This window comes from Oncorhynchus gorbuscha, unplaced genomic scaffold (assembly GCF_021184085.1).
Source record: "Oncorhynchus gorbuscha isolate QuinsamMale2020 ecotype Even-year unplaced genomic scaffold, OgorEven_v1.0 Un_scaffold_1435, whole genome shotgun sequence".
In the NCBI taxonomy this organism is placed as follows: Eukaryota; Metazoa; Chordata; class Actinopteri; order Salmoniformes; family Salmonidae; genus Oncorhynchus; species Oncorhynchus gorbuscha.
In genome coordinates this window covers 1,094-14,559 of record NW_025746215.1, presented here as the reverse complement: position 1 = coordinate 14,559, position 13,466 = coordinate 1,094, and the positions used below count along the sequence as shown (strand labels likewise).

Here is a 13,466-nt window from a genome sequence, read left to right as displayed (position 1 = left end):
AGGGGGCAGTAGAGTTACAGGGGAGTTACAGGGGGCAGTAGGGTTACAGGGGGCAGTAGAGTTACAGGGGGCAGTAGAGTTACAGGGGGCAGTAGAGTTACAGGGGGTTACAGGGGGCAGTAGAGTTACAGGGGGCAGTAGGGTTACAGGGGGCAGTAGGGTTACAGGGTTACAGGGGGTTACAGGGGGCAGTAGGGTTACAGGGGGCAGTAGGGTTACAGGGGGCAGTAGGGTTACAGGGGGTTACAGGGGGCAGTAGGGTTACAGGGGGCAGTAGGGTTACAGGGGGCAGTAGGGTTACAGGGGGTTACAGGGGGCAGTAGGGTTACAGGGGGTTACAGGGGGCAGTAGAGTTACAGGGGGCAGTAGAGTTACAGGGGGCAGTAGGGTTACAGGGGGGCAGTAGGGTTACAGGGGGGCAGTAGGGTTACAGGGGGCAGTAGGGTTACAGGGGGGCAGTAGGGTTACAGGGGGCAGTAGGGTTACAGGGGGCAGTAGGGTTACAGGGGGCAGTAGGGTTACAGGGGGGCAGTAGGGTTACAGGGGGGCAGTAGGGTTACAGCTTCTTCAGTCTGCTGTACTGGTCTCTCTTGCTGTGCTCTCCGGCCCAGGTACTGCTCTTCAGTCTGAACTTCCTCAGGTCCTCTTTAAAGTCCTGGTGGTGCATGGGCCGGTACCCCTGGGGCTCACACTGCATCTACACACAGAGAGAGAGACCAGTTACAACATACATACAGCCAGCCAGCTTTGGCAATATGTACATTGTTACATCAGGCCAATAAAGTGAAGTGAATTGAGATAGAATACATTAGTTTAACTGGTCACCTTAATGAGGCAGTGAATGAACAGAGAAAGAAAGCACACAGGGCATTCTAAGCAATTTAAAAAAACACATTAGAATTGAAATACCCATTACAATTTGGCTAAAACTAATTGAATGCGTTATTGAACCAATTGCACATTATGGCAGTGAGGTGTGAGGTCCACTTACAAAACAAGATTTCACCCAATTGAAACCCTGCACTCAGGGCAGAATTAGGCCAATATCCACGGATAATAAAAACACACTGAAGCCTCAGTCCCCTCATCCAGCTGGTCCTGAGTTCACTAACCTGTTCTACTAACACACTGAAGCCTCAGTCCCCTCATCCAGCTGGTCCTGGGGCTGAGTTCACTAACCTGTTCTACTAACACACTGAAGCCTCAGTCCCCTCATCCAGCTGGTCCTGGGGCTGAGTTCACTAACCTGTTCTACTAACACACTGAAGCCTCAGTCCCCTCATCCAGCTGGTCCTGGGGCTGAGTTCACTAACCTGTTCTACTAACACACTGAAGCCCCAGTCCCCTCATCCAGCTGGTCCTGGGGCTGAGTTGACTAACCTGTTCTACTAACACACTGAAGCCTCAGTCCCCTCATCCAGCTGGTCCTGGGGCTGAGTTCACTAACCTGTTCTACTAACACACTGAAGCCTCAGGACCAGAACATCCAATCAATCACAATAAAACAAATTACAACACAGTCAAAACAAAACTACATGACTTATTGGGAAACACAAGCACAAAGCAAAGCGCAGTGCTATCTGGCCCTAAATTGACAAACTATTTGACCATGATTAGTGATGATAAGTACAGACTCGGTGAGCAAAGGCTTTCCATCGAGAAGGGTAGACACATAAAAACCTGACTTCCTGTAGAGGAAAGGGCGTGCAACCACTGCACCAGAGCAGAACCTGAGACGGAGCTGCATTTCCTGACACAATGTCAAATTTACAATTAGTGTCATTTCCCCAAATTTGAAAACCTTATTCAAGGTTTCAAAGACCCCTCTGATGAGGATAGGCTACCCGTCCTGTTGGGGGAGGACGCAGAGAGCTGTGGGTTGGCAGCGCACTACATTGAAGACCTCTCTGATGGGAGTAGGCTACCCGCCCTGTTGGAGGAGGACGCAGAGAGCTGTGGGTTGGCAGCGCACTACATTGAAGACCTCTCTGATGAGGATAGGCTACCCGCCCTGTTGGAGGAGGACGCAGAGAGCTGTGGGTTGGCAGCGCACTACATTGAAGACCTCTCTGATGAGGATAGGCTACCCGTCCTGTTGGAGGAGGACGCAGAGAGCTGTGGGTTGGCAGCGCACTACATTGAAGACCTCTCTGATGGGAGTAGGCTACCCGTCCTGTTGGGGGAGGACGCAGAGAGCTGTGGGTTGGCAGCGCACTACATTGAAGACCTCTCTGATGGGAGTAGGCTACCCGCCCTGTTGGAGGAGGACGCAGAGAGCTGTGGGTTGGCAGCGCACTACATTGAAGACCTCTCTGATGAGGATAGGCTACCCGTCCTGTTGGGGGAGGACACAGAAAGCTGTGGGTTGGCAGCGCACTACATTGAAGACCTCTCTGATGGGAGTAGGCTACCCGCCCTGTTGGAGGAGGACGCAGAGAGCTGTGGGTTGGCAGCGCACTACATTGAAGACCTCTCTGATGAGGATAGGCTACCCGTCCTGTTGGGGGAGGACGCAGAGAGCTGTGGGTTGGCAGCGCACTACATTGCTGCCTGCCATAAGTTGAGGGACAGAGACTGACAGACCAATCAACCTGCCAATGTATCGAATAGAATCTACAGATTACCTGTTGAAGATAAATACTTTTACTAAGAGTATTAGTATATTAGTAATTGACTGACCTGGTCTCTCCAGATCTCCTAACAGTACTATTTCTCGGGTGAATTTTAGATCAATGTTGTGCATTTTCAGCCATTCCTGAACCTAAGACCAGAAACAGGCTAGCTGAGGGCAATACCAAAATAAACAGTCTATTGATTCTGTATCCTCACAACAAAATCTGCAGCGCTTCGATGATTTAATGCCCCAAATATTCAACATTTTGTTGGTGGCAAGAATTCTATAAAATCATTTTAGCTGAAAAGCACGAAGTCTTGAATCTTGCGTTGATATATAAAACAACGCATACCCTGTACCATGGAATCTGTATGGCACAGCTCTCAACATCCTGGTCCTCAAATGAAACTGGATTACTTTACTATTTATGCGGTTTTTATTCCTCCTCCAGTATTGATCCTTTATATTGGGCAGACAGACCAGTTCCCTACCTCCTTCAGTATTGATCCTTTATATTGGGCAGACAGACCAGTTCCCTACCTCCTTCAGTATTGATCCTTTATATTGGCAGACAGACCAGTTCCCTGCCTCCTCCTCCAGTATTGATCCTTTATATTGGGTAGACAGACCAGTTCCCTGCCTCCTCCTCCAGTATTGATCCTTTATATTGGGTAGACAGACCAGTTCCCTGCCTCCTCCTCCAGTATTGATCCTTTATATTGGGTAGACAGACCAGTTCCCTGCCTCCTCCAGTATTGATCCTTTATATTGGCAGACAGACCAGTTCCCTACCTCCTTCAGTATTGATCCTTTATATTGGCAGACAGACCAGTTCCCTGCCTCCTCCTCCAGTATTGATCCTTTATATTGGGTAGACAGACCAGTTCCCTGCCTCCTCCTCCAGTATTGATCCTTTATATTGGGTAGACAGACCAGTTCCCTGCCTCCTCCTCCAGTATTGATCCTTTATATTGGGTAGACAGACCAGTTCCCTGCCTCCTCCTCCAGTATTGATCCTTTATATTGGGTAGACAGACCAGTTCCCTGCCTCCTCCCCCTGCCTCCTCCAGTATTGATCCTTTATATTGGGCAGACAGACCAGTTCCCTTCCTCCTCCTACCCTGCCTCCTCCAGTATTGATCCTTTATATTGGGCAGACAGACCAGTTCCCTTCCTCCTCCCGCTGCCACCTGCCTCCTCCAGTTTTGATCCTTTATGTTGGGCAGACAGACCAGTTCCCTACCTCCTTCAGTATTGATCCTTTATATTGGGCAGACAGACCAGTTCCCTACCTCCTCCAGTATTGATCCTTTATATTGGGCAGACAGACCAGTTCCCTACCTCCTCCCACTGCCACCTGCCTCCTCCAGTATTGATCCTTTATATTGGCAGACAGACCAGTTCCCTACCTCCTCCTACCCTCCTCCAGTATTGATCCTTTATATTGGGCAGACAGACCAGTTCCCTACCACCTCCCACTCCCACCTGCCTCCTCCAGTATTGATCCTTTATATTGGCAGACAGACCAGTTCCCTACCTCCTCCTACCCTCCTCCAGTATTGATCCTTTATATTGGCAGACAGACCAGTTCGCTACCTCCTCCCGCTGCCACCTGCCTCCTCCAGTATTGATGCTGTAATCAATTGGTTGTACTCTTGGATTGAGCAGACCTTTCTGTATGAGCTGGTGCTGCTGTCTCCCACTACGGAGGGCCTGCTGTCTCCCACTACGGAGGGCCTGCTGTCTCCCACTACGGAGGGCCTGCTGTCTCCCACTACGGAGGGCCTGCTGTCTCCCACTACGGAGGGCCTGCTGTCTCCCACTACGGAGGGCCTGCTGTCTCCCACTACGGAGGGCCTGCTGTCTCCCACTACGGAGGGCCTGCTGTCTCCCACTACGGAGGGCCTGCTGTCTCCCACTACGGAGGGCCTGCTGTCTCCCACTACGGAGGGCCTGCTGTCTCCCACTACGGAGGGCCTGCTGTCTCCCACTACGGAGGGTCTGCTGTACGCAGATGACCTGGTGCTACTGTCTCCCACTACGGAGGGTCTACTGTCTCCCACTAAGGGAGGGCCTGCTGTCTCCCACTACGGGAAGGCCTGCTGTCTCCCACTACGGGAAGGCCTGCTGTCTCCCACTACGGGAAGGCCTGCTGTCTCCCACTACGGGAGGGCCTGCTGTCTCCCACTACGGGAGGGCCTGCTGTCTCCCACTACGGGAGGGCCTGCTGTCTCCCACTACGGGAGGGCCTGCTGTCTCCCACTACGGGAGGGCCTGCTGTCTCCCACTACGGGAGGGCCTGCTGTCTCCCACTACGGGAGGGCCTGCTGTCTCCCACTACGGGAGGGCCTGCTGTCTCCCACTACGGGAGGGCCTGCTGTCTCCACTACGGGAGGGCCTGCTGTCTCCCACTACGGGAGGGCCTGCTGTCTCCCACTACGGGAGGGCCTGCTGTCTCCCACTACGGGAGGGCCTGCTGTCTCCCACTACGGGAGGGCCTGCTGTCTCCCACTACGGAGGGCCTGCTGTCTCCCACTACGGAGGGCCTGCTGTCTCCCACTACGGAGGGCCTGCTGTCTCCCACTACGGAGGGCCTGCTGTCTCCCACTAAGGAGAAGTTACAGCAGCACCTAAATCATCTGCACAGGTTCTGTCAGACCTGGGCTCTGACCGTTAATCTAAAAAAAATATATATTCCAATTTTTTTTCTGGAAATCAGGATGACAAATATAAAATTGTATTTGGACCCAGTTCTATTAGAACACACCAAAACCAACCTAAATATCAGCAACACAGGTAGCTTTCACAGGGCTGTGAATGAGCTGAGAGACTAAATCAAGAAGAGCATTCTATGCCATTAAAAGGAACATTAAATTAGAAATTCCAATTAGAATCTGGCTCAACATTTTCATATCAGTTCTAGAACCAATTGCTCTATATGGCAGTGAAGTATGGGATCCAGTATGGGATCCAGTATCCAGTATGGGATCCAGTATCCAGTATGGGATCCCATCTCTAATAATGCATTTACCAAAAGGGACAAACATCCAATCGAAGTACTGCATGCAGAGTTTTGCCAGACTGAAACCTTCCAAATAACTAATGTAGATCAGAATTGGGCCAATACCCACACTTCATACATATAGAAAAAAAGGAGACATCACATTTTACAACCATGTCAAAACAAGTGACCCCAAAACATTCCATCACACAGCTCTACAATGTCAAGAGATGAAACCAGAGAAGTCGACCCTCAGCCAGCTGGTTCGGAGGCTCAGTTCACCAACTCAAACCAACCCCATAGAGGCTCAGGACAGCAGTCAGCCAGCTGGTTCTGAGGCTCAGTTCACTAACCCAAACCAACCCCATAGAGCCTCAAGACAGCAGTCAGCCAGCTGGTTCTGAGGCTCAGTTCACTAACCCAAACCAACCCCATAGAGCCTCAGGACAGCAGTCAGCCAGCTGGTTCTGAGGCTCAGTTCACTAACCCAAACCAACCCCATAGAGCCTCAGGACAGCAGTCAGAAAATCTGGCCCAACCAAATCATCACAGAACTAAAATCACCTGTTGTAAAGACACCACATAAAGGTCAACTGCAATGCAATTTGTCCCTAAACAGACAGTCTGCCACCATGTACTACCTGACCACTGTGACTGATAGAAAACTGAGGAAAACATTGACTAGGTACAGACTCAGAGAGGACAGTCTGGCTGTAGAGACCGGTCGTCACAGACAAACCTGGCTGCCCAGAGAGGACAGTCTGGCTGTAGAGACCGGTCGTCACAGACAAACCTGGCTGCCCAGAGAGGACAGTCTGGCTGCCCAGAGAGGACAGTCTGGCTATAGAGACCGGTCATCACAGACAAACCTGGCTGCCCAGAGAGGACAGTCTGGCTATAGAGACCGGTCGTCACAGACAAACCTGGCTGCCCAGAGAGGACAGTCTGGCTGCCCAGAGAGGACAGTCTGGCTGCCCAGAGAGGACAGTCTGGCTGCCCAGAGAGGACAGTCTGGCTGCCCAGAGAGGACAGATAGAGACCATCGTTGCTTTGACACCATTGACGCAAATACATTGAACATGTGTGAGTAGATGTCAACGCCGAGGCCCCCGTCAACGCCGAGGCCCCGTCAACGCCGAGGCCCCCCGTCAACGCTGCATCCTAACTACGTGTTTTTTGTTATAGAAATAAATATGACATGGCTGCATGGTAACGATCATTTAAATGAGCACACCTCTAGAGATGAAAACGTTTTGTCATCTATGATTGTGTTTTACCCCGAAGTGACGGAAGAACTCCTGGTAGCCTCCCTTGAGAACGTAGAGCTCTGGGTAGTGCAGGTTAGGGTACTCGTTCATCGCCCTGTCCCTCCGACGTACGAAACGACACATCCCGGGCCCTCGCTCCGAGGAGAACTCACAGTGGAAGACGAGCAGGACCCTGTGGTCAGGGGAGAGGGGGGTGATGGGGGTGCGTAGGAGGTACTCCTCTACCTGCTCCTCCTGGTAGAGGTTCAGGGCTCCTTTGATGTGGCCCCCCTCAAACTCATACGGGTAGCGACAGTCAATCACCACGATCCTCTCGACAACGTGATGCAGCTGGCCGCTCAGAGCAGACACCATCTGAGGAACAGACAGACAGGTTATAGAGGATCCACCTGAGGAACAGACAGACAGGTTAGTCCCAGGTTATAGAGGACCCACCTGAGGAACAGACAGACACCACCTGAGGAACAGACAGACACCACCTGAGGAACAGACAGACACCACCTGAGGAACAGACAGACACCACCTGAGGAACAGACAGACACCACCTGAGGAACAGACAGACACCACCTGAGGAACAGACAGACACCACCTGAGGAACAGACAGACACCACCTGAGGAACAGACAGACACCACCTGAGGAACAGACAGACACCACCTGAGGAACAGACAGACACCACCTGAGGAACAGACAGACAGACAGGTTTGTTATAGATCCTCTCGACAAGAGGTCAACCTAAAGCATATTAATAGGTCAGGATTTGATTAGAGCTTTCAGCAGCATGAACATTCAAGCCTGATGCCTCATCTACAGTGGGGCAAAATAGTATTTAGTCAGCCACCAATTGTGCAAGTTCTCCCACTTAAAAAGATGAGGCCTGTAATTTTCATCATAGGTACACTTCAACTATGACAGACAAAATGAAAGAAAAAAATCCAGAAAATCACATTGTAGGATTTGTAATGAATTTATTTGCAAATTATGCTGGAAAATAAGTATTTTATAAGATAGTTTGTAAGTCGCTCTGGATAAGAGCGTCTGCTAAATGACTCAAATGTAATGTAAATGTAATAGTTCTTTTCCTTAATTTAAAAAAAAAACAACTCTAAAAAACAGTTTTCGATTTGTCATTATTTCTTCTTAGCTAGCTACATAGCCGTCTTTGTATCAAAGATAATTGCGTAATTATTGTATTTCACCATCCTAACGTAGTCTTCACTAGCCAGCTAGCTAACGTCCACTGATTAGCTGCACTGAGAAACTATTACACTCAACTGAACGACTTGATTAGTGTAGTGTTAGCTAGCTACATAGCTGTCTTTTCTGTCTTCGTATCCAAGATAATTGTGTAGTTTAGAGTGTGTAGTCTTAGAGTGATTATCTTAATTTACCGAGGTTAGCTAGCCAGCTATTTGTCGTCCTTAACGTAGGAGACTCTGCTAGCTAGCCAACAGCTAGCCGACAGCTAGCCAACGTCTACCGAATAGACTCACAACCCGGTCGCATTCACAGGTAGTATCACATTTTCATTTCATTTCATTTCAGTACAACGGTTTGATTTGTTTGATCGTAGCTAGCTACATAGCTAGCTACATAGCCGTCTTTGTATCAAAGATAATTGTGTAGTCTAGAGCGATTTTCTAGGTTAGCTAGCCAGCTATTGTCGTTCTTTAACGCAACGTAAAGTAATCAAAACTCCTAGCTAGCCAGCTAGCCCCCGAATAGCAGCACTGCAGAAACTATTACACTCAACGGAACGACTTGATTAGTGTAGTGTCAACAACGCACCCACTGCCAGCTAGCCTACTTCAGCAGTACTGTATCATTTTAATCATTTTAGTCAATAAGATTCTTGCTACGTAAGCTTAACTTTCTGAACATTCGAGACGTGTAGTCCACTTGTCATTCCAATCTCCTTTGCATTAGCGTAGCCTCTTCTGTAGCCTGTCAACTATGTGTCGGTCTATCCCTGTTCTCTCCTCTCTGCACAGACCATACAAACACTCCACACCACGTGGCCGCGGCCACCCTAATCTGGTGGTCCCAGCGCACGACCCACGTGGAGTTCCAGGTCTCCGGTAGCCTCTGGAACTGCCGATCTGCGGTCAACAAGGCAGAGTTCATCTCAGCCTATGCCTCCCTCCAGTCCCTCGACTTCTTGGCACTGACGGAAACATGGATCACCACAGACAACACTGCTACTCCTACTGCTCTCTCTTCGTCCGCCCACGTGTTCTCGCACACCCCGAGAGCTTCTGGTCAGCGGGGTGGTGGCACCGGGATCCTCATCTCTCCCAAATGGTCATTCTCTCTTTCTCCCTTACCCATCTGTCTATCGCCTCCTTTGAATTCCATGCTGTCACAGTTACCAGCACTTTCAAGCTTAACATCCTTATCATTTATCGCCCTCCAGGTTCCTCGGAGAGTTCATCAATGAGCTTGATGCCTTGATAAGCTCCTTTCCTGAGGACGGCTCACCTCTCACAGTTCTGGGCGATTTTAACCTCCCCACGTCTACCTTTGACTCTTTCCTCTCTGCCTCCTTCTTTCCACTCCTCTCCTCTTTTGACCTCACCCTCTCACCTTCCCCCCCTACTCACAAGGCAGGCAATACGCTCGACCTCATCTTTACTAGATGCTGTTCTTCCACTAACCTCATTGCAACTCCCCTCCAAGTCTCCGACCACTACCTTGTATCCTTTTCCCTCTCGCTCTCATCCAACACCTCCCACACTGCCCCTACTCGGATGGTATCGCGCCGTCCCAACCTTCGCTCTCTCTCCCCCGCTACTCTCTCCTCTTCCATCCTATCATCTCTTCCCTCTGCTCAAACCTTCTCCAACCTATCTCCTGACTCTGCCTCCTCAACCCTCCTCTCCTCCCTCTCTGCATCCTTTGACTCTCTATGTTCCCTATCCTCCAGGCCGGCTCAGTCCTCCCCTCCCGCTCCGTGGCTCGATGACTCATTACGAGCTCACAGAACAGGGCTCCGGGCAGCCGAGCGGAAATGGAGGAAAACTCGCCTCCCTGCGGACCTGGCATCCTTTCACTCCCTCCTCTCTACATTTTCCTCCTCTGTCTCTGCTGCTAAAGCCACTTTCTACCACTCTAAATTCCAAGCATCTGCCTCTAACCCTAGGAAGCTCTTTGCCACCTTCTCCTCCCTCCTGAATCCTCCTCCCCCTCCTCACTCTCTGCAGATGACTTCGTCAACCATTTTGAAAAGAAGGTCGACGACATCCGATCCTCGTTTGCTAAGTCAAACGACACCGCTGGTTCTGCTCACACTGCCCTACCCTGTGCTCTGACCTCTTTCTCCCCTCTCTCTCCAGATGAAATCTCGTGTCTTGTGACGGCCGGCCGCCCAACAACCTGCCCGCTTGACCCTATATCCCCTCCTCTCTTCTCCAGACCATTTCCGGAGACCTTCTCCCTTACCTCACCCCGCTCATCAACTCATCCCTGACCGCTGGCTACGTCCCTTCAGTCTTCAAGAGAGCGAGAGTTGCACCCCTTCTGAAAAAACCTACACTCAATCCCTCCGATGTCAACAATTACAGACCAGTATCCCTTCTTTCTTTTCTCTCCAAAACTCTTGAACGTGCCGTCCTTGGCCAGCTCTCCCGCTATCTCTCTCTGAATGACCTTCTTGATCCAAATCAGTCAGGTTTCAAGACTAGTCATTCAACTGAGACTGCTCTCCTCTGTATCACGGAGGCGCTCCGCACTGCTAACGCTAACTCTCTCTCCTCTGCTCTCATCCTTCTAGATCTATCGGCTGCTTTCGATACTGTGAACCATCAGATCCTCCTCTCCACCCTCTCCGAGTTGGGCATCTCCGGGCGCGGCCCACGCTTGGATTGCGTCCTACCTGACAGGTCGCTCCTACCAGGTGGCGTGGAGAGAATCTGTCTCTCCTCACCACACGCTCTCACCACTGGTGTCCCCCAGGGCTCTGTTCTAGGCCCTCTCCTATTCTCGCTATACACCAAGTCACTTGGCTGTCATAACCTCACATGGTCTCTCCTATCATTGCTATGCAGACGACACACAATTAATCTTCTCCTTTCCCCCTTCTGATGACCAGGTGGCGAATCGCATCTCTGCATGTCTGGCAGACATATCAGTGTGGATGACGGATCACCACCTCAAGCTGAACCTCGGCAAGAAGGAGCTGCTCTTCCTCCCGGGGAAGGACTGCCCGTTCCATGATCTCGCCATCACGGTTGACAACTCCACTGTGTCCTCCTCCCAGAGCGCTAAGAACCTTGGCGTGATCCTGGACAACACCCTGTCGTTCTCAACCAACATCAAGGCGGTGGCCCGTTCCTGTAGGTTCATGCTCTACAACATCCGCAGAGTACGACCCTGCCTCACACAGGAAGCGGCGCAGGTCCTAATCCGGGCACTTGTCATCTCCCGTCTGGATTACTGCAACTCGCTGTTGGCTGGGCTCCCTGCCTGTGCCATTAAACCCTTCAACTCATCCAGAACGCCGCAGCCTGTCTGGTGTTCAACCTTCCCAAGTTTCTCTCACGTCACCCCACTCCTCCGTTCTCTCCACTGGCTTCCAGTTGAATCTCGCATCCGCTACAAGACCATGGTGCTTGCCTACGGAGCTGTGAGGGGAACGGCACCTCAGTACCTCCAGGCTCTGATCAGGCCCTACACCCAAACAAGGGCACTGCGTTCATCCACCTCTGGCCTGCTCGCCTCCCTACCACTGAGGAAGTACAGCTCCCGCTCAGCCCAGTCAAAACTGTTCGTTGCTCTGGCCCCCCCAATTGTGGAACAAACTCCCTCACGACGCCAGGACAGCGGAGTCAATCACCACCTTCCGGAGACACCTGAAACCCCACCTCTTTAAGGAATACCTAGGATAGGATAAGTAATCCCTCTCACCCCCCCCCCCCCTTTAAGATTTAGATGCACTATTGTAAAGTGACTGTACCACTGGATGTCATAAGGTGAATGCACCAATTTGTAAGTCGCTCTGGATAAGAGCGTCTGCTAAATGACTTAAATGTAAATGTAGTGTGTGTAGACTAAATATAATTTATTTTCTATTTTTTACCCCAAACATAAAATGCTTTGACTTCAGGCCAAAAAGTATATTCCTTTGCTGTGTGTTTTTTTTTGCAGTATTAGTTTAGTACCTCGTTGTATACAAGATTATTATTCTGTATATTTGTACTCAGGGAAACATGAGGTCATTGGTTAGACACTGTCAGCTCAGTCACTATCAGTACAATGTTGATGATCCATCCTGTCCTTCCATCACAACCATTGAACTGTGGTTTTAAAAAATCCCCAACGGCCTCATGGCTCCCTGAACAGTGGCCTTCCTGTTCTGCAGTTCATAAGGTCGACTTTCTTGGTGTCTGGGTGGTTTAATACAATACTTGACCATAAAGAGATATTCACTGTCTGATTTGTTACCCATCTACCTGAGGGACGTTACGAATGGATGGATGGGTGTGTGTGTGTGTGTGTGTGTGTGTGGGGGGGGGGGGACAGAGGAAGGAGTGGTCATTCAAAAAAAGACATTTCAACCCCTATTATTGAAGATGCCACATTTGCCTCCTGAACAGAATTGTGGCTGGTCAAAGGTACTGAATACTCATTCAATGACTATTTTAGTTATTATCCACAAAGAAAATGATCTTCCACTGACCCAGTATTTTGTGTAGATTGTTGACAAATCTATTTTAATGTCACTTTGTAAAAAATAAAATGTGAAGAAATCTACAGGCAAAAGGCGCAGCAGCTTTTCCATACAGCATCTTAAATACAGCATTACCTCTCCCCAACTGGGCGTTACCCAGCTGCTGCTCTTACATCTCCTAGATATAGGACAAAAACACTTCAAAAACGTGTTATTACGATTCATTTTTCGCCATTTCTGAATGTGTTATTTATCTATTATGACAACCATGTCATGTGTGTGTGATGTATTTAATACCCTTACACTCAAGCAATTACCACGAGCCCGTCCTCCCAATTCAAAGGTGCCACCAACCTCCTGTGGCTGATACAATGCAAAATGTTATCATGTTTCATTTTTCGGGAGGGAGGGGGGGACTACAGCTACACTGGTCCTCACCAACTCAGGTAAAGGGACAGAACAAGGTATCGTGGTAAAGAAATGAAAGGGTGACTGTTCCTCACCATGTCAGGAGTGATGTATTTGAGGTCCTGGTGTTTTCCCTCCACGGTAGACAGGGCGAAGGATTTAGTGAAATCGCCAATTAGCTCCTTGTCCAGCAGCTTCTCGATCTCTGTGTGGTTACAGAATGATTTGGAACGTTGTATGTGGCGCTCAGCACTGACCTGGATGGAGAGAGAGAGAAAGAGAGAGAGAGAAAGAGAGAGAGAGAGAGAGAGAGAGAAGAGAAAGAGAGAGAGAGAGAGAAAGAGAGAAAGAGAGAAAGAGAGAGAGAGAAAGAGAGAGAGAGAGAGAGAGAGAAAGGTGGTAATTTCAGGGGCTCATGTAGAATAACAGCCGGAGATTGTACAGAGCTTTCAGATTGTGTTCACACCCCTAGACATTGTCCAGTTTGATTGTATTCACACCCCTAGACATTG

General features: G+C 49.9%; 1 protein-coding gene across 1 annotated transcript; it reads right to left on the bottom strand.

Annotated features, from left to right (window-relative positions):
• Nucleotides 1–448: 448 nt before the first annotated feature.
• Nucleotides 449–13,220, bottom strand: LOC124022808 (M-phase inducer phosphatase 1-like; the record flags this gene model as incomplete). The annotated part of the gene is made up of 3 exons (XM_046337491.1): nt 449–697; nt 6,893–7,237; nt 13,050–13,220. Coding segments are annotated over 3 exons (657 nt in total), but the record flags the coding sequence as incomplete, so codon positions are not given.
• Between the last annotated feature and the right edge of the window lie 246 nt (nt 13,221–13,466).